This window comes from Corythoichthys intestinalis, chromosome 18, assembly GCF_030265065.1.
Source record: "Corythoichthys intestinalis isolate RoL2023-P3 chromosome 18, ASM3026506v1, whole genome shotgun sequence".
In the NCBI taxonomy this organism is placed as follows: Eukaryota; Metazoa; Chordata; class Actinopteri; order Syngnathiformes; family Syngnathidae; genus Corythoichthys; species Corythoichthys intestinalis.
In genome coordinates, this window is record NC_080412.1 from 47,419,871 (window position 1) to 47,446,212 (window position 26,342).

Consider the following 26,342-nt stretch of genomic DNA (forward strand, 5'->3'; position numbering starts at 1 on the left):
GGGCTTATATACGCTGCGCATCCTTTTGCTGTTTTATAAGGAGTGATAGGCTGATAAGCTTGAGCAAAAAAAATAAATAAATAAAATCACTCCCTGCTTTGTTAGCGTTGCAGCCCATATATTGAAGTGGATTATTGATATGGCTAACAGTACTTGGCAGTGTTACCAAACACTACATGTAATGAAGCACTATTGATTTTTCACTAGATGTCTACAGTGTAAAGAGCAATCTTCTTTCTGCAGGGTGCTAAATTGATCAATCATTTTCTCAGACCCCAAACTGTGATGGACACCTCGGTCTCCCCATTATAAGGTGATTTTACCCCGAGTTCGGTTGTGTGCGCGTGTGCGGATTACCCAGGGTGACGAGCTGGGGCGAGCTTTTGACCCCCACCCCTGCGCTGGTTCTTGCGGCTACCTCCACGCGATACTGCACTCCGGCTTGCAGACCCCCGACAACCACTGAACGGATGGTCGCGTCCACAGATTTATTGACATTGAACTGGGTTTCGTTAGCCAAACACCAGATCTGACAAAGACAAACGAGTCGAAAGAATCCATTTTAAAGTCGGACAATGTATTGAAATGTGTTGAGGCGGCCTTGTTCTTACCTTGTATTCCTGGATGATGCCGTTTTGTTCATCGGAGGGCGGAGGGTCCCACGACACGCTGATAGAGGTGCTATTATTGTGTCCCACTGTCAACACCGTCACTTGCTGTGGGGGCGCACTGGGTGCTGATGGGTCGAAAAAGAAGAACTTCATCACATTGCCAAGCAACAACTCGCATTTACTTCTGGGTCGAACATGCACTCATGTTGAACACACCCCAACCAAATCAGATCGTTGGAATCTAGTTTACAGTGATATGAAAAAGTATCTGAAGCTTTTGGAATTTCGCACATTTTTGCATAAAATCACCATCGAATGTGATCTGATCTTTGTCAAAATCACAAAGATGTAAAAACAGTGTCTGCTTTAACTAAAACCACCCAAACATTTATCGGTTTTCATATGTTAATGAGGATAGCATGAAAACAATGAAAGAAGGGGGGAAAATATGTAAGTGAACCATCACATTTATTATTTTGTGCCCCGCCCCTTTAGCAGCAATAACTTCAATCAGACGCTTTCTGTAGCTGCAGATCAGTCTGGCATATCGATCAGGACTAATGTTCTCTACAAAACTGCTGTAGTTCAGTCAGATTCCTGGGATTTCTAGCATGAATCGCTGTCTTTAGGTCATTGCATAGCATCTCAATAGGGTTCTAGTCTGTACTTTCACTTGGCCACTCCATAACGTGTATTTTGTTCTTCTGAAACCATTCTGAAGTTGATTTACTTCTGTGTTTTGGGTCACTGTCTTGTTGCAGCATCCATTCTCTTTTGAGCTTCAACTGTCTGACGGACAGTTTCCTGCAAAACTTTTGAATTCATTCTTCCACTAATGATTGCAAGTTGTCCAGGCCCTGAGTCAGAAAAGCAGCCCCAAATCATGATGCTCCCTCCACCATGCTTCACGGTGGGGGGGAGGTGTTGATGTTGGTGAGCCATTCCATTTTTCCTCCACACATGATGTTATGTGTTGCTCCCAAACAGTTCAACTTCGGTTTCATCAGTCCACAAAATATTTTGCCACAACTTCTGTGAAGTGTCCAAGTGCCTTTTTGCGAACATTAAATGAGCAACAATGTTCTTTATAGACCGCGGTGGCTTCCTCCGTGGAGTCCTCCCACGAACACCATTCTTGGCCATATGGCACAGAGATATTGGACTGTGCCAGTGATTTCTGTGAGTCTTTAGCAGACACTCGAGGGTTCTTTTTTACCTCTCTGGGTATTCTGCGCTGGCGTCATCTTTGATGGACGGCCACTCCTTGGGAGAGAAGCAACAGTGCCAAACTCTGTCCATTTGTAGACAACTTCTCTGACTGTCGATTGATAAACATCTAGACTTTTAGAGATGGTTTTGTATCCTTTCCCAGCTTGATACAAATCAACATTGCTTGATCGCAGCTCTTTTGACCGAGCCATGGTGCACATCAGACAATGCTTCTCATCAAGACAGTTCTTACCAGGTATGTGTTTTATAGTGGGCAGGGCAGTTTAAACCACTCATCAGTGATTGGGCACACAGCTGACTTAAATGGTTTGGTAAAAATTGGTTTCAGTTGCTCTTTAAGTCTCCTTAAGCAGATGGTTGGTTCACTTACTTATTTTTCCCCATTGTGTCATTGTTTGCATGCTATCCTCATTAAAATATGAAAAACCTATAAATGTTTGGGTGGTTTTAGTTAAAGCAGACACTGTTTTTACATCTGTGTGATTTTGACAAAGATCAGATCATATTTGACGCTGATTTTATACAAGAATGTGAGAAATTCCCAAAGCTTCAGATACTTTTTCATACTACTGTACTTGTGACACTGAACAGGATAAGCAGTGGGGAAAAAAGGAATAACCATTATGCTTTTTTTTCTCGGTACCTGGCCTGATGACCCACACGGGCAGATTGGAAATTTAATGAGACTGCAAGTAGGAGGTCAATAATCTATACAATTTACCAAATTATCTTCTCTGAATGGACTACTGCTTGGGGCCCACATTTTCCATTAAACCTTTTGTAATACGGCAAACTCAGAATGATTAGCTGCAACCCAATGGAAAAAATACAGAATAATAAAGCATTGACATGTACAACATGGCAGCTAGACGGACGTCTACGTCTATTACCATCGGTGCAGTTAACAAATGCATTGCACATTCATAAAAAAGGCATCATTGTGTGCAGCCTGTAAAATACGCAGCTGATACCTGAATGTAAATGACTCCAAGTACAGTACATTCCAGTGAAATGCTGTCACCGGAACACAGTGCGCTAAAGCTGCTTAATTTGCTGTTTTGCAGGACGCAATCTGGTAAACACAACTTGCTCCGCTAATGAGCCTGTCGAGTAAGCTACTTGAGACACGAATTAGCAAACGCCCCCACCGCCATTTGAGATGTTAATGGGCGAGTATCATATTGTCTCCCTTCGTAGCTGCCGACATCAGACAGGTGGCGGCAATAGGCCTACAGTATATTTTCATTTTAACTGTGGCTTTGGATTTGGACACCTTGCTGTGTTAGTCCTGCAAGGTTCCATAAACGTTGTGCCCTTTTGAATATCTGTCCGTGGTAGATAAGTCTTTTTCTTTCAAATTTCTGCTGCGCAATCCATTTCTGGCTGCAGATTAATGGCCATTTTAATACCTTTTTCAGGATGCCGGGGAACTAAAACTGCTACCTCAGTTGGAAAAATCCTCCAGTAATCCCATGGGGCCATTATAATTGGGCTCCAGTGAGGTAAATTTGTTCTTTTTTTGTCGACACATGTGTTGAAAATCCCAGATTGCTCCTCTCATGTGATGCCTCGAAAAAGAAATTCTGCGAGTTGGAGATTATTGACTTTATCTTGGTGTGACCCGGTTTGGCCGATGCGGCACCTGGCCAGGTTGCGCAGCTTTAAATAATATTTGATCAAAACAAATGGTTTCACAGCATGTCTGAAGGAACCTTCCATTCCGAACAGCCTGGTTAAAGCCAGCTCACTTATCACAGATGCCCATCTTTTATGTCATGATTGGATTCTGGCCTAGGGATTGTCAGTGATCCCTTTCCAGCATGGAGTCACTATTTAGCCCATCAACATGAGCTACAAACAGTGGTATGAAAAAGTATCTGAACCTTTTGGAATTTCTCACATTTCTGCATGAAATCACCATCAAATGTGATCTTTGTCAAAATCACACAGATGGAAAAAACAATGTCTGATTGAACTGAAACCACCCAAACATTTATAGGTTTTCATATTTTAATGAGGACAGCATGCAAACAATGACAGAAGGGGGAAAAAATGCTGCAGATCAGTCTGGCACATACTAATCTTGGCCCATTCTTCTCTACAAAACTGCTGTAGTTAGTCAGATTCCCGGGATGTTTGGCATGAATCGCTGTCTTAAGGTCATGCCACAGCATCTCAATGGGATTCAAGTCTGGACTTTGACTTCGCCACTCGAGAATGTGTATTTTGTTCTTCTGAAACCATTCTGAAGTTGATTTACTTCTGTGTTTTGGATCTTTGTCTTGTTGCAGCATCCATCCTCTTTCGTAGCTTCAACTGTCTGACAGACGGCCTCAGGTTTTCCTGCAAAACCTTTGAATTCATTCTTCCATTAATGATTGCAAGTTTTCCAGGCCCTGAGGCAGCAAAACAGCCCCAAATCCTGATGCTCCTTCCACCATGCTTCACGGTGGGCAAGGCAAGGCAAGGCAAATTTATTTATATAGCACAATTCAACACAAGGCAATTCAAAGTGCTTTACATCACATGAAGATCATAAAAATCACATTTAAATCAATACAACGTAAAAACCAAGACAAAAGATCGCATTTAATCACAAATAGAATAAAAATACATAAATAAAAATAAAACAAAAATATAACAAAAAATACTACTACTAATAATAATTGAAATCAGCAATGGAGATAAGCACAAGAGGAATAGAAAGCAGGTAGATTGAAATATATAGCCAGTTATGGATATGCAGTGCTAAACAAAAGCATTTTTAGCCCTGATTTAAAAGAGTTAACAGTTTGAGCATACTTCAGACGTTCAGGTAAATTGTTCCAGAGGTGAGGAGCATAATAACTAAATGCTGCCTCACCCTGCTTGGTTCTTGTTCTTGGAATATGCAGAAGACCCGGTGGGGATGAGATGTTGATGTTGGTGAGCTGTTCCATTTTTCCTCCACACATGACGTTGTGTGTTACTTCCAAACAATTCAACTTTGGTTTCATCAGTCCACAAAATATTTTGCCAAAACCTCTTTGGAGTGTCCAAGTGTCTTTTTGCAAACATTAAACAAGAAACAATGTTTTTTTTTTTTTAGACAGCAGTGGTTTCCTCTGTGGAGTCCTCCCATGAACACCATTCTTGGCCACAGTTTTACATATCGTTGATGTGTGCACAGAGAAATAGGATTGTGTTAGCGATTTCTGTAAGTCTTTAGCAGACACTCTAGGGTTATTTTTTACCTCTCTGGGTATTCTGCGCTGAACTCTTGGCATCATCTTTGGTGGATGACCAGTCCTTGGGAGAGAAGCAACAGTGCCAAACTCTCTCAATTTGTAGACAACTTCTCTGACTGTCGATTGATGAACATCCAGACGTTTAAAGATGGGTTTGTATCCTTTCTCAGTTTGATACAAATCAACAATCCTTGATCTTCAGACAGCTCTTTTGACAAGGCCATGATGCACTTCAGACAATGCTTCTCATCAAGACATTTCTTACCAGGTGTGTGTTTTATAGTGGGCAGAGCATCTTCAAACCACTCATCAGTGATTGGGCACACACCTGACTTAAAATGTTTTGTAAAAATTGGTTTCAGTTGCTTTTTAAGTCTCTTTAGGCAGAGGATTCACCAACTTATTTCCCCCCCTTCTGTTATTGTTTGCATGATATCCTCAATAAAACATGATTTTATATTGATATGGTTTTAGTTAAAGAAGACACGGTATTTTCATCTGTGTGATTTTAACAAAGATCAGATCACATTTGATGGTGTTTATGCTAGGGTGACCAAATGTCCTCTTTCGCCCGGACATGTCCTCTTATTACATGCTCTCCAGAGGGTCCGGCAGGTTTCATAAATTCATGAAAATGTCCGTTTTTTATGATTTTTCATGGGACCAATTTGAAGAGAATCCCTCTGGCCGCTAGGAGGCAGCGCCTGCCTGCGTTGATGTGGCTCCGACTAGTAGGGGCAGGAGAAGGAGTACATCTTCTTTTTGTTTTTTGTTGGCAGTTTACCCTTTGTTTCATGTGGAATTACCACCATCTAACGGCGGTTGACAGTTTGGCAAGAAATCAGACTACATCAAGGAGTTTTATGACGTGGCTCCATACACCTTTCTGTAGGTTTTTCTCCTGTTAATGTCGATCACGTGTGTTGAATATTGGGTTGTATGTGTAAACAGTGTATTAGTCTTGTATTCATTGTTCTGTGTTCGTGTATTTGGTTGAATGTTAGTATTATATTTTAAATAGGAGCCCCTGCCCAGTTGAGAGTTTTTTACGATAAATTCGTATATAATGGCAACTGTTGACTTCTGTCGGAGATTTGTACTGGCGTAATCTGTAAAATCCTGTTTGGTGTCGCATCGTTGCGCTGCCGATGATTGTAAACTTTTATAGCAAAGTTTGATTTTGCCTCGCCCGGTACTCACTAACAGGGTAGCTATCAGTGCGCTCAGCCGCGCTAGGCATTATGGGCGATGTAGTTTTGAACTGCTGCGTTTGGAAACATGCTGGTTGAATAGCTTGTCAGTTTATTTCGGTTATTGTTTGCATACAATCTAGAACACTGAATGAATAAAAATTGAGTGGGATTAACAATTTGTCAACGACAATTGTCGTGACAGTAATTTATAAAAATGTTGAGTTGGCACATAGCCTACTGTGTGTGCGTATTGACTGGACTACATTTCCATGGGTCTGCATTATATATATATATATATATATATATATATATATATATATATATATATAGATAGATAGATATAGATATAGATATATATGTAGAACTATATTTTTTTAAATCATTATTCGTTTTTTTGTTTTTTTTAAGGTTTGATTATTTTTTTTATATATAATGTATAATATATGCTATATGGCAATAGGCCTGTTTTTTTTGTTGTTGTTTTTTTTTTTAATAAAACTGAATTCTTCTAACCAGATGGAGGAGGCACAATTTAAATATATTAAAGTTATATAGGCCTTCGAGTAAAATTCAAGTATCTCGAGGCCGGGCCGAGTGTCCTCTTTTTTGGAAATCAAAATATGGTCACCCTATTTTAAGCAGTAATATGAGAAATTCCGACGAGGAGTGCGATACGGCAATGAAGTTCGTCCCAGGTTGAACAAAAACAACACCATGCAAAAGGCACATTATAGGGGTGTATGCACAGTATGTGTGTAAATAAAAAGGGGGGAATCACATCAAGCAAGTCTCGTATTGATTGGTGGCATACAGCAGGAGGGGGCTAGCAAGGGCACATTTGAGCCAATGTCAAAAGCTAGAGTTTAAGATAGAACGCCCAGCTACTCCCCCCTTCTCTGCCAAACAATAGAGGTCTGCGCTTGTCATGGAACCCTGACTGCACTGCCTGTTTTAACAAACTGTGCACATGCCACTATATCTACACGGACTCCCGGATGGCTACCGAACCACTCGCATTAAAATCATTTTCATATGTGAGGTACATACATCCAAATAATAAAGACTACATCCGTCTCTCGACTGATTTACCTTCTTCCATAGTCCGTGCAGTCATGGATTCACTGTCTGCGCCTTGGAACTCATTAAAGTACGGTCGCACTTTAATCTCATAGACAATTCCTTTATTCAGATTCATGAGAGTCATGTCCCTCTGTGAGGAGACTTTTAAGTCCTGTATCTGCCACGGTCCCGGAGAAGGCAGCCCTGACGTCTGCCGGTACAGAACACGGTAGCCTTGAATAAATCGGGACGGATTGTCCACCTGAGAGAAGAGAGAGGAATGAGATTGAATTTATTGCACAAACTTTGGAGGCCTTCATTAGAATCTATCTGACATCAAAATGGAGTTGTGTTTACATCTCGAATAAACTCAATTTTGTCATTTTTTTTCATCCTACCTAGTGTGCTATTACTGCGAGTACTTACAGTCCACGTGACTTGCACCGAGGTGGAACTGAGAACGACAGGGTTATGCATGCTGACCACGACGTCGCCTAACTCCTTTTGCACATGACGATGGTCCACTCCCTGGGCAGTGGGACTTATGTCTAAAATAGCAAACAAAGTTCAAATGAAATCTTTTTCTCCAGGACAAATTTCAAGCGTTTCCTACGAGAGCCGGGCGGTATACCGAAAATTTACCGTTACCGAGATGGTTCAAAATGACCTGACCATGTCGGTAAATTTGGAATTTCAATGAAACGAAAAAAAATATTCTTTTCATCCCGCTTTGACTCTGTGTTGTTCGGCTGTGTTCATTCCCCTTTAAGAAAGCAGTCAGTGTGCTAACGTATGAAGTCACGTGGTTATCAGAAAATCAAACAAACAGAAGCCCGGTAGGCTAACGTTAGCAGCCAACGCCACAAGCAAATGTGGATAGAGTCGGGCTTAATGGAGCCTCGCCAAACTTTCACCCCACATTAAGTAGATTTTTGGCGGCCTCCAGACCGCTTTACCGGCTGTCCTCCCTGACTCTCACAATTTCAGGAGAGGGTGCTTTCAGTGCTTTCTACTGGTAGCCAGGCCACAGGCTAATAATGCTAGTGGCTAGCGCTACAAATGAACGAGATGGAGTCAGATACTGGCTCTAACCTTGTCAAACTGGCTGAACTTCATGAGCGGATTGGGCAAGGACTGCATATAGCCATCAGTGTGTCGCGTTATTTTGTATCTGTGTGTGTGTGTGTGATTTCTCTGATAGCTTTTATGATGGTAAAGCATTCAGCATAAAGTATATAATCCAACAGTGAAGCCTATAATATGACCATTTAATGGCCGCAGCTATTTTTCTGTATGTGCTTGCTTTATTCTGTGTCGTTACTGCCATCATAAAATTCTTCATGTTTCATTGGCATAAGAGCAGTATAGCTTTAATGTGTGTGTGTCTATGTAGGGGTGCATGTGTCCGTGCATGTATTTAAAAATTGCTCAGAAAAAAAAAAACTGAAACCTTGAAGTAAAGACGTATGTTGAGTAATTATGTCACAGCAGCCATTGACAGTAAGTTGTCTGTTTGAAGTGTACTGTTCAAGATATAAGTCATTTGTGTTACAATGACATGTTTGCAGTCATATTGATTTTTATAATGTTGTACATTGTTCAAGTCATACAAGTTGTTATAAATGTTCATACTTGAATTTTTATGGTTTACAAGATATTTTTATATTCTTAATATTTAGACCGCAAGTACAATTGTTAAATACGTTAAAATTGAAAGCTGGTAAATAAATCAACGAGGAAGGGTTCATTTGTATTTCATGCATGGAATTAGATTTTCAAATTGTATAACAGTCCGCTTGGACAAATTTATCGCATTTATCGTTATCGAGGTAAATATGCTCAATTTACCGTGATACGTACTTAAGGCCCTATAAATTCCTACCTTGCGTCCGTACAGGCTCAGACATCGGGCTGGGGTCGCCGAGCCCTTGAACGTTGACTGCCCTGATGATGAACAGGTAGACAGTATTGGGTCGTAGGTCATTGACGGTGAACTCTGTGGTCTTCACGTGGTCCGCTACTGTCTGCCAGCTGTTACTCACGGACTGGCTGTTAGAAAAGCAAAAAGTAGTTTTACTTATCAACTAAACCAAAGGGGGGAAAAAAACAGTTTTCCTTCTGCCATGAAATTAACTTTGTAGTGAGTCATAAAAATGACACATGCTCATTAAAGTGATCCTTAAATGCCAAACAATTATCATTGAAATTTACATACTAGAAGTACTGTAAATGTCACTTTTGTAGAAGACTAAATATTTGCTTTGCTTTCAAACACTACCCACGTCCATCTGCTTTTTTTGGGGTCACTAAACACGGCCCGAGGCCACGGGTCACAGACATACCCAAAGGCCTCAATGACATAGGAGGACACTGGGGAGCCAGCCTCCGGCCCAGGTTCCCATGACAACGAAATGCTGCTCTTGGTGACATCGGTGACCTCTGGCTTGGAGGGCGGCCCCCCGAGGGCTGTCAGGTTGTTAGACATGAAGTCAATGGGGTCAGTGGAATCTGACAAAGAAAATAAACAGATGTAAGTTTAAAGGCGGGGGGAAAAAATGAAAATAAAGCATCGCCACGAAGCGACTATTTCATACAGTAGGAATGAAAAGCGGGGTGTTGCATACCGGTGATATCCAAGAATGCGCTCCATGATGTTTCTCCACTAGAGCTGGTCGCCACACACGTGTACAATCCGGAATCAGATAACTACAAGCGAAATGAAATGACTAACATTCAGAAAATGGACCAACTTACGGCAAAAAAAATTAAAGCCATAGACATCATAATGTATTGACGGGACACAGGGCGCGGGGCTGATTCATAGGGGCCTATCTCTGTCAAAGCTGACCGAGTGAAAACACAGACAGAGCTTTTTTTTGTTGAAAATTCTTGTGAATAAATGCTTAAATCCCGGAATTCTTTATAGATATGGACATGAAACAGGCACGATTATTGGTTAAAAGCAAAAAACAACGTGTAGTTAGCATTTATTTTACGTAAATATGTCGAAGTACAATGCTAGTCTGTTAGTAAATGTAGCTAGCGGCCGCCTTATGTAAACATAGCTTTTCCGGTGAAAATTCTTGTGGATAAATGCTTCAATCCCCGAATTCTTTATAAATATGGACGTAAAACTGTCTCGATTCTTGGTTAAAAGCAAAAAAAAAAAAAAAAAAACGCGCAGTTAGCATTTATTTTACATAAATATGTCAAAGTACAATGCTAGCCTGTTAGTAAATGTAGTTAGTGGCCGCCTGATGTAAGCAGCTTTTTTCATTGAAAATTCTCGTGAATAAATGCTTAAATCCCTGAATTTTTTATAGATATGGACGTAAAAAACAGTCTCGATTCTTGGTTAAAAGCACAAAAGGAAAAAACGTGCAGTTAGCATTTATTTTACGAAAATATGTCGAAGTACAATGCTAGTCTTTTAGAGAATGTAGCTAGCGGCAGCCTTATGTAAACAGAGCTTTTCCGGTAAAAATTCTTGTGAATAAATGCTAACAATATGAAGTCTATGTTAAAGGTTATTCAGCAGCTGATCACAACCTCAGCCAACCAATATTAGGCTAGGTTCATACTACAGGTCTTAATGCACGAATCCGATTTTTTTGTGTTTTTGCGACTTGAGTCAGGCATTAACTTGACGGTCTGAACGGGACAAGTCGTATAGAAAGGAACCATTTCAAATCCGATCTGAGTCACTTTCGTATGTGGTTCAAATCCGATCTGGGCCACATTTTTTGGGCCACATTTCACGTGACTGGCGGTCTGATCTGTCAAAACTCCCAAATCGAAATTCATGCAGCAATGACGTTAGCAAAGAGCAAGAGGCACGGAGCACGGCAGCCATGTAGGCATTAGCGCCTAGCTTGAACTCTCTGCTTTTAAGCACGAAGCGGGCTTGACCACAGTCATACAGAAATAAAATGAAGAAAAGAATAAGCCTTACAATTTTCGATTTTCATTCTGTGCGCTGAATGAGTAATATTTCATTATTACGCACATGGCCAAATCGGGGCAAACTGACGCACCCACGTCATTTCACGCACACACGTCAAGGCTCATGTGTGTGCGTGTATGTGTTCTATCAGTCCATATAAACTTTGAATAGAAGACTAAACGGGGATAATTAATTTCTGTTATTTGTGTCCTCTTTTTGGAAATCAAAATATGATCAGCCTGGAATGACAGCATGTGTTAATTTGTTTTGATGCTTCTGCGCATGTGGGTCTCTTTGCTGAGCGCATCTCGTACTGCGAATCCGTGGTACGTGAACGGTCTCAATGGACAAAGGCCGTCTGAACGGGCACGCCAAAAAAACATATGGCAAAAAATTGGATTTGTGCATTAAGACCTGTAGTATGAACCCAGCCTTACATCATTTACGCTTTGACAACTCATTGACAGCCTTTGTCCAATCCATTGTAACTGGGAGGACTGGCAGTAATGATCACATTTCAGTGCTGCTGACGGGTATAGACGTCCAATCCATTGTAACTGGGAGGGTTTTCAGCCATTGAATGACTTTTTTGTCATGTTACTATTCACATATAACGTGTTAATCTGTGTTTCTGGTACTACGTTATTTGAATAGCAATCGTTTTGAAGAGACAATTTACTAATAATATATAACTAGTACACTTAACTAGTAACAATTTCAATGTGAACATGTATTTGTAGCTCATTCAAACTGCAAAAAGCATAGCTTTCAGACTTGTTGTGTTGCTATGCGAGCGCGATCCCCAGATGGCTGCTACAAGCTCTTGCGTCAGCCTGGGCTTTTCAAGGAGCTTTGCAGCTCCTCGTACAGTAAAAATGCATTAACCTTCACTGGCCTGCATTTGGCTCGAGACAAGCCGGAGAGTGGATGAGAGAGAACCTTAACAAAAAAAAAAACAAAAAAAAAACAGCGAGAAGGACCCAGTAAAAGCTGACATTAATTTCCTTAATTGATTTCCTCCAATAATAATCGTCCTCCATTCCCAGAACCATCAACATTATCATCCGGAGTGCTGACACTGAAGAAGTGATATGATCATATTGCTCTTATTGGCAAAGCAGACAGGAACGCGGGCGGTTGGGGTCTCGCTCTCACAGGAGAGAGTGAAGGTGAGTGACATAAGCAGATACTTTTGACATACAGTGGTATGAATAAGTATCTGAAGCTTGAAATTTCTCACATTTCTGCATAAAAAAAATCACCATTTGTCAAAATCACACAGATGAAAAAACTGTCTGCTTTAACTAGAACCACTCAAACATTTATAGGTTTTCATATTTTAATGAGGATAGCATGCAATCTCTAGCATTCTTAGTAAGGCTCTGTTGTAGAGAACCTTCCTAGCTAACCTAAGTAACTTTTAATCCAAAATACTCCTAAATCGGCAAAATCTTGACTTGAATCTATCTTTAAATGATGAAACCGTTTTAAAACTTTCACATGTCAAAAGTAGACAGAAGGAAACTAATGCAATAATGGGAGCAATTTTAACAATTTTTAACGGTTGATTCAGGGTAAAGGTTAAATTAGGGTAAAGAATTGGGCTAGGGCCAATAGTCCCAAAAACCTTTTACACTTCACATAGTGCGACCTAAGTTTTTTTTTTTTTAAAGGAAAACAACAAAACAAAACATGAAAATTATCACCAGTTACTTTGCCAAGTAACTAATTACTCTTACATTCAGGTAACTGAGTTACTAACGCAATTACTTTTTGGGAGAAGTAATTTGTATTGTAACTATAATTAATTATTTTTTAAAAGTAAGATTAACAACACTGATCAGGGGAAAGAGGCGGGAGCTTCAGACGTGACCAGGAAGCATCTGCTCAAATACTATGGCCGAATGCAAAGCCGTTCTTGTAGATGGGTCTATTTTTTTTTCCCGATAAAGGTTGAAATACTAGAAACGGTTCTCATCAACGTACTAAATATTTTCAAGTGGAAAAATGTGCTGAATAAACAACAACTAACCTTGGCATTCTCTATTTGAAGGCTGCCATGTTCCAGCAAGGAAAAGCGCGATTCTTTTCCCAGCGGACCGACGCCGTTCTTCCGCCAGGTGATTGTGGGCTGCGGGTCCCCTGAAGCTTGACACCTGAGTACCGTCACGCTCCCTAAAGGCTGGGTTTGGTTGAAGGGGCCCTGACGGATGATTGGCGGCGGTCGGTCCTTCAGGGCTGAGGATAAACCATAAGGAATATATTTTTTATGGCATCAAATGATAACTTGCAAGTCTGTTTAATAGCAAGATGTCGCCCTTTTCTGCCAGAAAAACACACAACCTTATCAAAAGGTGCTAATTAGCGATTGCCATAATTGCCGTTCCAATATGTCAAAACTCAATCTGATGAGAGACGGTGCTTGTGTTGGTACGGCATTGTGCTCGTGGCACTGAATCACACCTTCACTTTTAATTACTCGGTGAGGATTAATGATGCTTAACCCGTGGTGTTAATTACCCTAGCTTCTTCAACACATCCGTATGCCCGATAGTTGTTGCCGACAATTTTGCTTTCCCCTCGTGGCGTATTTCTCTGTTCCACCAAAACAAATGAAACTCTTAAATTAGCATGGCAAGGAGGACAACAACACGACGCTTTAAAAGCTTTTTAAAGTGTGTTATATCATCCAGAAAACAGCTTTTGCACTCTGCAACAGTCATTTGTGGAGTGTCGGATCTCTCCGGGCCTCGTAACAACTCCCCTGCTTCCAATTTTCTCACTCCCGCTATCGTGTCGGATTGCGACGCTTTCCCTTTAATCTGCAAAATGGTGCAAACTGAAATAAAAATAGAAAATGTATAGACAAGTTTCCTGAGCGAATATTAGGCGGCGCCATCTTTGACATTTTCTGCTACGGACATCCGGTTCAGACAGAACACCGTGGATTGCGGTTAAAGTAGACAAAGGTTAAACTTCCAAATCAAACCAGAGGAACCCACGGAATCTCCAAAAATGGATTCAGCTCAACGTAGATGAGACCCCGGGATTTTCTGTGCTGTGCGTGGACTCCTGGAAGCGCCTATGCTGTATGCTCAGAAGTGGAATGTTTTGAACAGCGTCCAGCTTCAAAATACCAGTGTGGATCTACCTCGCCATACGCCTTCAATCGAAACCAGCAGCAGACAAAAAGATGTGCTGTAAACCTAAAGATCCACCGAAAAGATTGCATGTTTGTTCTTATCACTTCGGTGATCGTTCTTGGACAAAATTCGAACAATCTGTGGAGCCTTTGTTACGCCTGCCACTTGAGTGACCAATATGAGGCGATATTACAGTTGCCGAATGCAAAATGGCTGACACGGATTATGTTGTTACAAGGAAATACGATAAGGTAATTTCATCTGGTTATACTTACGGTATTAGGAGTTCATCGCATGTGTGTGTGTTCATGTATATATAAACACCAAATAGTACGTCATTCTTTTTTATTGCACATACTGAACACAATAAAGCCATTTCTTGTTTTATTTCAAAACAATTGGTGGATGTGCAAGCAGGTCAATACATCACAATTTTTAAAAGATTAATGAAGGTGGAGCATAAATCCAGCCTTTCATAATCAAGGTAAAATGCAAATAGTCTATAGGTCCATCAACGTAAGTGCGTTTTCCACCTGTACACAAACGAACAAAAAAGTGTTAATACTTGAATTTATGTATTTAGGGTAAAAAGCCTGTGAATGACTTGTCGTAGATGACCATCCATTTCTTTATCGTCAAAGCTAATGCAACGCTAATGATGTCTCAGCTGTGACGCAACACACAGAATAGTGTACCGCACGTAACACGTCACCTTCGCTAATTAATATTCATGATGTTGCTAGGGTTGTCAAACTCGCATTTGTCCTTCGCATGTAAATAGTGTACGAAGGAAATGTTTACTGAGCTAAACCTACCAATTCTGTCCAAGATGATGTCCCTGCTGCCAAATTCACTAGTAAAGATGTGAAAGAACATACAAATGTTCAGTTAAAGAGATGGCTTGAGTGTGAGGGCTGAAAAAGTGCCGACCTGATCCAGAGGTAGCTTTTTTATCGCTACCTTTTTCTTGTTTGTATTGCTTTATGCCACTGACAATGACATTCTCCTGTTTCAACAAGCTATCCTTTACCCCCATATACCCTGGCTTTCTTATATATTATATCCTCTGGTTGTCTTACGTCTCTGACTGTTCTTGGTGGTCATTTATATTGCTATTTTTGTGTAGCGATCGCAAATGCTACTCAATGACAGCCAACGAACACGTTTCTTTTTTTTCCATTAATAAAAAATCTTAATTCATAATAAAAAATCTTAATTTTATTCATCTATTTACACTTCCCCCTTACTAAGGTTGTTTCTTTACAACAGAAAAGCTGTTCAATCTAGAGCCTACCTGTAGGCTTGAACAGGTTTACTACAAAAAGACCAAGGCCTATCGAAATATCCGTATTTTAGAAAAATAGGCCAACATGATTGTTATGATATATAAATAAAACTTTCATTTTTTTTCTTCAGGTCATTCATTGTCAGACAGAAGCAGCACGGCAAAACATCACGCTAAAAAATAAGTAAAAACATCAAAATGGCTTACCTCTTCAGGGCAGGCAATGGATCAGGATTGTCATCTGTAGGACCATTGCCTCCATGTTGCGGATTACACTTTTGTTTAGGAATAATTTTTAAATGTTTACTGCATATGAAGGTGAATGGCTTCACCTTGCTGGCGTTAAACTGTTGTTTTGGACCTCCGCACAAGTTAATCCATTGTTCATATTTTTTGGGCTTCAGGAAACGTATGAAGACAACATCCTTAATATGTGGTCGTGGACGGTTTCTACTAGTTCAATAGCAGCAGTGTTTACTTGGCAAGTTCTTTTTTGAAAGATTACCGGCAGAAAACAAGCAGCAATAGCATGGGTTGTATGCCAGCGCGCTTCTATATTGACCCCCTTCGGGTTCACGATGGTGATGTCACGCAGCGGTCTAAAACTAGCATTTGTGCGGTATGCTATTGTAGTCAAATTAACCATAAAAATGTACCTGTTATTGCTGTGTGGTGGCACTGTCTTGGTTCCACATCTGGCTTCATGAACACAAAATTCCCATATTCATGTATTAGGACACATGATTCAGCTGGATGTTGCGGCGATGTTTAGGTCCCTGATTCAGTTGCAGAATTAAAATACTAAAACTATTTTTTTATGTGGTGACTCTTAGTCATTTCTTCATGTTGTCCTCCCATATCGTGATGATGGCAGATGGATGCGGCATTTCCGAATTGTCTTATTTAAGGGGTTTTGACGGGTAATGCCACTCCAGCTCCACTGTTTTCACCGTTGTGGAAAGTGTAAAAAGGTCGTGAGCAGAAATGCGAAAGTACCTCGGAAACTTGGTCAAATGATAGCAGAATTACTGCTCCAATAACCAATCGCAGAAGACTTCAATTGATTAACTCCTCTATCCAAACCCAAGATTGTTATTATTCAATATATGTGTTCCGCTCCTCTGCATTCTGAATGAGCAATATTTGCGATTAAATAGGATTACATTGAAACACTATAAGAATGGCATCTGAGTTGGCTGTTCTAATTTGGGATTTTCCACTTTAACAATGTTGAGTGACATGCTTCCTGAAAATGCATGTATGGATTTGAAAGTCATTTCCTATGTTTAGTTTATTTACTCTGAATTTATGGATCCCTCTGTATGGAAAAAAAAAAGGACACAAAAGTGGAGAAAAACATCAACGAAGCAGCTTAGCACTTAAAAGATTTGTCGGAAAAGTCCAAATGCGTCCGCTCCATCAAGGAGACTGTTTTTTTTTTTTTTTCCTAATGTGTTTTCAAACCACTTACATTCATTATGGGGAAAGGCTTGTAAACATCATCCTTGTTAGTGACGGTTTGGCATTTGCAGCATAAAACTGGAGGCTTGCAAATAAAAACGTGGGCAGACTTAAATAATGAAAGAACACGGGTTGAACCGGGTCCAAGTGCTTGACGATGGACATGAAGAATCGCTGCCATTGACGTCAATAAACGTCCGCTCCACGCGGACTGGGAGGATTGGACGTCAATCGACGTCCATGGCAACCAATGAATTAACTTTGACGTGTTGAGCTTACCGTCTGCCACCTCCAGCTGGGCTTTGGCCAAGATACTGCCTGCAACTGTGAGGGCCTGGCATATATAATAACCCGCGTCTGAACGCCGCACTGATGAAATGGTCAATTCTCCGTTGGGCGACACCGACACACGGCTGTCGCCCTGTGTTGACTGGTTGGGAAACAAAAGATCCTACGGGGGAGAAAAGTCAAAATCTTTAATTATAATTCAGGGGAAAACATTTTAGGAAGTTTGACAGCGGCTGGGGTTCACACTCAAAATGTCGTTTGGAAAGAGTCATGCGGCCTTTTGGACAATTCGGGGGGGAATTCTAAAATTCATTACTACAGTATTACTAAAACAGAAGTTGTTCAATTTGATGAATATGAATTACTTTTACAAAGTTTTCATTTATTTGCATCCCCCATTACTCTCAGAGTACTTGTGTTGTCTCATGGATTCACAAGTATGAGGGGAAAAAAAGCAGATAACATGCCTGAAAACATTACTTTTTAAAAAAAACGTATTTTTTCTCTTGTTCTATTAGGGCCCAACTTCTAATACAATACATATATATATATACGGGGTGCCCAAAAAATGTATATACTCTTTAGCACTGGGTAACCAAATTGTCAATGGATTTTTTTGTAGATTAAACCCATTGAATCAATGATGGCAGCACCCAAACTAAACTTTTAAGAAAGAAATTTGACCCTCAAATGCGACTGGAAGTATGAAAATCCAGTTCCAAGTGTAAACATGTCAAGTTATTAGCTGTGTGTATAGAGTGTATACATTTTTGGGGACACACTGTATAATATATAAATTATAAAAGAGCAGGCTATATGTCCTTTAAATAGCATGGAAATAGATGAATGAACCAGTAGTTATTCTGACGCAGTGTTGTTTTCATTAACGATGATGATCACGAAAATATTTCATCAACGAAACCTTTTTTATGACGATGTCGAGAAGATAACGAACTAAAAACGTGTTTTGGGAGGCTAAAACATAATGAGCCCAATGCCAGTTTTCGTCTGACAAGACGAAAATGCGTAATAGTTTCCGTCACATGTTCAAAATTGTGTGACATTTATGTGTAGTTAGCCTGCATCGTAGCAGTGTCTGGTTGTGTCACTCATGTGACGTGCTGCACCTCGCCAATCGCGCCCCCCCCACACACACTCACCAGTGCAGTGTCCTCTCCAGTCTCAAGGCTAGGACGTTAAGGTTTCTTATCTTGGCCAGAGAGAATATGCAATGTTGCCTTAGCCTCTAAAGGTCTGTGCTAAGTAATCATCACACACTACATGTAACTCGTAGCATTAGCATAGCTTTTTTTTTGTTGTTGTTGTTGTACATACAGTTCCTGGCATCCAGGTGTGTTTAATTAATTGAAAATAATGTACTGTTTTCCTGGTGAGTGTGTATTATAACCAAGTTGGCGTTGTCAGATTATAGACGCTACAATATGTGCTTGTCTATCAATGTTCATTCGAAATAGTTAGAAATCCTTTTATTTATTCTTTTTTTTTTTTTTAATTTCACAGAAGAATACATTTTTAGTAAACGTCGACTAAAACTACATGAAATTAGTCTTGAGTTTTTGTCAACAAAAAGTAGATGAACACACATTTTGACATGACAAATATAAGTAAGGCTAGGTTCATACCGCAGGTCTTAATACACAATTACAATTTTTTATCATATCTGTTTTTTGGGTGTGCCCGTTCAGGCTGCCTTTGTCCACTGAGCCCATTCAAGTATCACGCATGCGCACTAATTTGCAGTCCGAGACGTGCCGAGCAACTGACCCGCATGTGCAGGAGCATCAAAACAAATGACGCACGCACACACATATGGACAGTTTGCCCCGACTCCCGGCCGTGTATGCAATCTTGAAATATTGCTCATTTGGAAGAGAGAGAAAACAGAGTATTCTCAGGCTTATCCTCAACCCATTTAATTTTTTATAACTGTTGTCAAGCCCACTCCTTCCCAAAAAGTCGTGTTCAAACTAGGAGCTAACGCTAGCTGCACCGCTAACGTAGCGCCCTGTTTCTGACGTAATTGCTGCATGAATTCCGATTTGGGAGACTTGACAGTTCAAACTGCCGCTACATTCTGGAAAAATGTGGCCCTGATCGGATTTAACCCCTTCTTGCCAAATGTATCACATGTGATTCACTTAGAATTTCATGATTTTGAGACTAATTCATAATTTTGAAATATCTTTCCTCCCAAAAAAAATAAAATAATAATAATAATGGATGCATCATGCAAGTCAACTCATGCATCTGCAGGTTCCATGAGGGAAAAAAACAGGATTTAGCAAGGGTTATAGATATTAGAGCGCTTATTACACATCTTTTTTTTCTTTTTTACAAATTTGAAAAAAAGGTTTCATTAAGACCTTATTTTTCAAATTTTGTGATTCTCTGACAATTGCTTCATATTGCAGGCATTGAAGGGTTAAACCACATACAAAAGTGACCCTCATCGGATTTGAAATGGTACACTTCTATGAGACTTGTCACATTCAGACCATCAAGTTAATGCCTCACTGGAGTCGGAAAAATACGAAAAAATCAGATTCGTGCATTAAGACCTGCGGTATGAACCTAGCCTAAGACTAATAAGTATTCTTGTCCAAAAGACGAAGATAAAGTTAAAAGGGCTGCCAAAAACAACACTGTTCTGACAATATTTACGGATATCTACTCGAGCAGTGTTCAATACGTACACCTGTGTACCACTCCGATTTTAGATGAAGACAAAAAAAAAAAAAAAAAAAAGCATTTACCTCACAACTGTAAATTTGACCGTAATATGCTGTTCGATATTCATTAAATAAAGGCAGATTTTTTGGGGACCGGGTCAAAACGAAGGACTATTCAAAAAGTCATTAAACATCAAGTGAAAAGGGTAAAAAAAAAAAAAAAAAAAAAAATCCAAACCGTAAAAGAACCCTATCTTCTGTCAGACCCGAATGGATGTTTATGCTGCATCGACGCCGAGAGTTGAGGCATCGGCTTTGTCTCTTTCTGCACCCCAAGCGGACAAGCTGGCAGGAAAGGACATTAGCCTGCTTTCATTACTTCTAATGACTCTAATGTGAGCCGGCTGGTCAGAACAGCATCAACTGATGATGAATGACCACTTCATTATCTGCAAGAGCCACAAAACCCACGCACAATGTCACCCTGCTTTGATCAGTTTTAGCTTTTTTTTTTTTTTTTTTTTTATAAAGTGGCTAGCTATCCTACTGCAAAAACTGATGTTTGTCTGGGTACGGCTGTGTCGACAGGCGACTCATAAATCACTCGTCGTGAGCTGACGGCAAACATTTTGCCCAAATCTCACCTGGCTGCCGTCTCGTTGCCAGAACACGGTGGGTTGAGGTTTGCCTCTGGTCTCACAGGGAAAGGTCGCCGTTCGTCCTTGCGCCACAATCTGGTCCCGGGGTCGCACCACGAACTGGGGCGCCTCTGAATTACAGTAACATGCAGCACAGTAGCATATTTGCAGTCTGAACTCAACATTTTACCAGTCATGCATTAAGGGTTTTCGTAACTACGTACAGTATCCGCTAATCGCACAGGCTAGCATGATATCAGATAGTGAGGGTACCTCCTCATCAAGTTTGAAAAGTCAAAAACATGACAAGGCCTCAAGTGGCAGTCAGTGATTGAGAGATAATGCAAATATCATTTTGATGGATTTTCACAGCAGTGCTCAATGTGTGACTTCAAACATCAAACCAAAGCAAAACGCATGCAGAATGGGCTCAGCTGTTACTTACCGACAGGGCGAACTGCATGGTGACAACAATGGTGTGGGTGAGAGTAAGTCACAAGACAGAGACAACGAAAGCAGAGGAGTAGAGGGAAAGAAAGCAAAAGAATGAAAATCAGAAATGAATGGAATGGCACTGCTTTCCATCCATGGAGTGAGGAGGTCAAATGTCTCTCAATCACTACGTTAGCTAGAATGCGATTGACTCTTGTGCTGCAACCATTAATCGATCGAGTATTTCGATTAGAAGAAAAGCTTGGAATCAAATTTTGCAGCTTCGAGGATTCATTTGAGTGGCGTTGCAATGGTTCGTTTTGACAGTGTTTGCATTTGATTTTATTGATTCGGGTGGATACACTGCCCTCTAGTTGCAACGGTAAATATGACAACACATCTAACATGACGGGATCCAGCCGCTCCCTGTTGAGACCAACATATGGTTGTTTTTGTATATGGTGGAAAACACAGACAAGGCTGAAAAAGCAGTTTCTGCTCTTGCACCCCTCTTGAAAATAAACTGCTGTATTTGAAGCCAAAAGAACTGTTGTGAACAATATGTCTATATGCTGCCGTAGCAGTTTCATGGCACATTAAGCCCCTAAACTATTTTTAATTTGTCCGTTTTACCCTGGAGACCCCCGCTTACAGACACCGCGCAAATGCTTTTGTTTCAACCCAGCCATAAAAGGTAAGTAATTATATTTATTACTTGAAATATGTGTCATTTTTAGCTTAGAATCATTAATTGATGTTTTTTTTTTTTTTTTTTTTTAATACTACTTTAAGAAATTATTCAGTTGCATATTTTAAACTTTTAAACAAATTACATTACAATGAAAAAAAATAGAGGCTGTAAATAAGTCACAGATAGCTACCTCATAACTATCACTTAATTGTATTTTTTGTTACTGTCGCATTTTCCCCGATATTTTAGAATTTTTTTTGTTGGATAATAATCTATCCCAAAAAAGTAAAAAAAAAACAAAAACGGGTAAATATTAGGGCTGTCAAACGATAAAAAATTTTAATCGAGTTAATTACAGCTTAAAAATTAATTAATCTTAATTAATCGCAATAAATCGCAATTCAAACCATCTATAAAATATGCCATATTTTTCTGTAAATTATTGTTGGAATGGAAAGATAAGACACAAGACGGATATATACATTCAACATACGGTACATAAGGACTGTATTTGTTTATTATAACAATAAATCAACAAGATGGCATTAACATTATTAACATTCTGTTAAAGCGGTCCATGGATAGAAAGACTTGTAGTTCTTAAAAGATAAATGTTAGTACAAGTTCTAGAAATTTTATATTAAAACCCCTCTTAATGTTATCGTTTTAATAAAATTTGTAAAATTTTCAATCAAAAAATAAAGTAGTAGCCCACCATTGTTGATGTCAATAATTACTTACACAATGCTCATGGGTGCTGAAGCCTATAAAATCAGTCGCACGCACCCAAGTGCCAGCAGAGGGCAGCAAAACTCCATAAAACACAATTAACAAGTGAGCATTTCACTGTACCGTCATTTAAATCTGTCTGAGCGGGGCATCTGCGTTAATTGCGTCAAATATTTTAACTTGATTAATTAAAAAAATTAACACCCGTTAACGCGATAATTTTGACAGCCCTAGTAAATATATAAGAAAATCTTGACCAGCCCTTGATGCCTGCGATTTCTGCCCTTGTTATATTACCGTGTTTCACCCATAAAATCCCCAATAAATCCGGCTGTGGCCACAGCTGTGTCTTGACACTCAGTGATACATACTAAATGGAGTTTTTGGATCGAAACAAGGTAAGTACGCAATAATATCTCGTTAAAGTCATGGCGTCTAATTCTGCTCTCGTGTGCTCTCACCTCCAGATAGGGTTTTGCTGTTTATTGTTTTTTTTTTTTTTAATGCCCTCCTGTTCAGTTCAGAAAATTGAGATTTTAAGCTTTCCAATGATGTATCACACATGCATATAGGAAGATTTTGAAATTTGGCCAAATTGGGGGTCTCAGAGCGGAACTTCAAGCCACATGAGTGTTTCTGCCATAAGCTAATATTTTTATTCACGCATTCTTAATATAGTTTCGAGGTATATTTTGCAGTTTTTTGTGGGGATATGTGTTTGAACAATTCATTCATATCACTGTAAAAAAAAAAAAAAAAAAAAAACATTTTATAGCATTTCAGCTAGCGGACTTTTGCTAAGCAGGTTAGTTAGGTTCTTTTGATGCACTTCCATCATCATTTATTCATTTTTTTTAAACCATTTGAGGCTTAGCCCTGGTATGTAATTTATTTTTAAATGCATTTATTGCTCTTGTGAAATGAAAGTGCAAATCTGCATTGTTTGTAAAAACATTGTGGAACTTTATTTTGCATTCGCATTTAATGCTCTTTTGCTAGTACAATCTTAGCAAGCCCTTGTTTTAAAGCTCCTAAAATGTATTCCGCAACAACGCATTAAATGTTCCTAATCCGATGACTCAATTATTCAAACTAACTAATTGATAGAATAATCGATTACTTAATTAATCGATAGCAGCAGCCCTAATTGACTTATTCCTAACGCAGGTCGAGGGCTGCACTGTTAACTCTTTTCCAACTCACATAAAACATTCACGCAGACAACACATATTTCGAAACAAAATTTACGGCAGGGTTGTCAAACTCATTTTGGTCCGTGGGGTATATTCATGGCAATTTGATCTCATGTGGGCTGTACCACTTTTTTTTTTTTTTGCTTGCTTCACTCATTCGCCCCTCCCAGTCAAAATGAATTGGACTTCTAGTGCCGTCGATGGCACTGAAATACGAGCATTCACAGCCAGTCCTCCCAATTTAAGTCATTTAGACGCGAAATAATCCATTTTGGGTCACTCACTGTTCATTGGTCACTTCCTGTTGATTTTGAGGCATTTCCTGGGAAATTCCTGTTGATTTCAGGAAATTCACTTCCTTGTTATTTCATTGGCAGCCACTGAAGGCACTAGACGTCCAATCTAGGGCTGAGGTTTGGTCTCAACATTGGTAGGGATGATATTACAGTAATGCATATAATGCAAACAATGACCCAAATATGGAACAGTTAGCTTGACTTCGTTGTTCCTCGTGGAGGCTGGCCCGACCGCAGTAGTTTTGCAGGTTAGCAATGTTAATTGTGATGCAGTTCAGACTTTCAGTCGCACAATTAGTGGTGTTTCCCCCCACTTCCACAACATTGATGTCTTTTTACATGACTTACAGTGGCTGCTGCTGGCCGAAAAAAAACCCAAGTTGTAATATCTCTCCTCTCTGAAGGGGGTGTAGGAGGGGGCATGTTGTTGATATGAATATGTTTGGGCTGTGTGAGTATGTGTGTGTGTGTGTGTGTGTGTGTGTGTGTGTGTGTGTGTGTGTGTGTGTGTGTGTGTGTGTGTGTGTGTGTGTGTGTGTGTGTGTGTGTCCTTGTGGTGGGACGGGGGGCTTCAAGTCATCAGCCAACCAAACCTTCTTTTGGGGTGGTGGGGGTCACATTCAGCAAGTGAAAAGGGATAAATGTAAGTCTGAACATAGTGAAAATAATTCACTTCATAATGATAGTGTCTATTCTATCATTACAACAAATGGGAAGACAATCTAAATTACCTACATAAGTGAACTCTTGGTAATACTTTATAATAACTATCCGTTATCATGAGTATCAATAGATCATTAGTAAACTGTTGATAAATGATTTATTGTTGATTCGTGAAGTATTTGTTAACAGTTTGTTAAGCATTTACAGGGTGTTCTTAACCTGAAACACAGTTTGTGTAGAAACGTTTCAAGTTTTTGTGTGTAACGTTTGGCATTTCTATCTTTTTAGGTTAAGAAATGAGGTTCACTTCAAAAGAAAAGGCATTTTGCAGGCAGCGCTCATGTTGCACATTTATGAAAATCTGCCATAGAACCAACAAATATTTGTACTTTTCTTTGTACTGTATATTTAACCAATAAAACATATGACCTTCAACATAAAGTGTATACAGCTTTATTAAGATCCATCAACTAGCATGGGCATTTAGAATGGAGTCAACCATATTGGAACACCCTGTAAATGCTTAACAAACTGTTAACAAATACTTCACAAATCAACAATAAATCATTTATCAACAGTTTACGAATGATCTATTAACTAGTAAAACATAGTTATTATAAAGTGTTACCAAACTCTTTATATAATTCAAATAAGGTTGCCTAAAAGTTAGTGGGGACAATTTGAGCATCCTAAAAAGTTGCTAGTGTTATGTCCCTACCGTCCCTATGCAAACCTACGCCCTTGCGTCCATTCCACTTTGACAGAGACGGTGCAAATGAACGAATGTAACTGCAGACACATAAGTGAGCCAAGTGCAGTCGTGCACAAATTTCCGGTTTTAAAGCTTCATTGTCAAAAACAAAAGCATGTGATTCTGTATGTACAGAATGAATGAGCTACAACGTGCCTGTCAGGCAGAACAATCCTGGTGGGCTGCATGCTTGACACCCCTGATTTACATGTCTGAATTTGTGCAATATACTAAAATGTTTCCCCATTTCCCTCTCTATCTAGTTGAAGAAAATCTATTAAAACACTAAATCAAGGTCAATTAAAAAAAAAAAAAAGTCCTGCAGTAATGATTGGCTAACAATGAGTGGGCTTGATGAACAGAGAGGGGAAAAAAAACTTTCACTTTAATGTGCAACCTGTGGTCCAAGATCTAAAGCAATCAAGTGCAAGAAATCCTGAGGCTAGGCCCAACCCTTCAGCAGTGGGGCAATAACGCTGGTAAAATGTGCAATAAAGCTTTAATTGTTCTGTGAGTTGGGAGTTCCCATGAAATACGGCAAAGTACCCACCTCTGATGGTCAAGTAAGCGGAGGCTTCCACTTTGCCCATACGGTTCTCTGCTAAACAGGTGAAGGTCCCCTGATCACTCACGCTGGCTTTCTTGATCCTCAGCAAAAGATCCTCTTTTTCATATCGGATGTCATACCTGCTCACAGAGTGTGCAGCCGCAATTTAAAAAGAAAAAAAAAATTAGGATGACATGGACCATTTTGTTTTTTCACAAAATACTATTTTTCTCTCACTGGATTTTGCCATGTGGCATTTTTTCTTTGCCATG

At 39.7% G+C, this 26,342-nt stretch overlaps 1 protein-coding gene and 1 long non-coding RNA gene across 4 annotated transcripts in view; one reads left to right on the top strand and one right to left on the bottom strand.

The window, feature by feature from the left end:
• The window catches only part of LOC130906155 (roundabout homolog 2-like), a 162,335-nt gene that overhangs the window by 43,655 nt on the left and 92,338 nt on the right, over nucleotides 1-26,342 (bottom strand). For 2 of the 3 annotated variants that reach the window (XM_057820139.1, XM_057820137.1), the window contains exons 6-17: nucleotides 26,074-26,210; nucleotides 21,214-21,225; nucleotides 20,775-20,899; nucleotides 17,432-17,603; nucleotides 13,296-13,501; nucleotides 9,945-10,026; nucleotides 9,663-9,828; nucleotides 9,203-9,369; nucleotides 7,747-7,868; nucleotides 7,351-7,582; nucleotides 612-736; nucleotides 358-529 (exon numbers count right to left, since the gene is read on the bottom strand). In XM_057820139.1, coding sequence (XP_057676122.1) covers nucleotides 358-529; nucleotides 612-736; nucleotides 7,351-7,582; nucleotides 7,747-7,868; nucleotides 9,203-9,369; nucleotides 9,663-9,828; nucleotides 9,945-10,026; nucleotides 13,296-13,501; nucleotides 17,432-17,603; nucleotides 20,775-20,899; nucleotides 21,214-21,225; nucleotides 26,074-26,210 — 1,718 coding nt within the window. The remainder of the gene's footprint in view (nucleotides 1-357; nucleotides 530-611; nucleotides 737-7,350; nucleotides 7,583-7,746; nucleotides 7,869-9,202; nucleotides 9,370-9,662; nucleotides 9,829-9,944; nucleotides 10,027-13,295; nucleotides 13,502-17,431; nucleotides 17,604-20,774; nucleotides 20,900-21,213; nucleotides 21,226-26,073; nucleotides 26,211-26,342) is intronic. The other variant, XM_057820138.1, reaches the window with a different exon arrangement.
• Nucleotides 8,161-16,579, top strand: LOC130906156 (uncharacterized). Its single transcript, XR_009061236.1, has 3 exons — nucleotides 8,161-8,470; nucleotides 12,310-12,432; nucleotides 13,317-16,579. It is a non-coding gene; the product is annotated as an uncharacterized LOC130906156 (long non-coding RNA).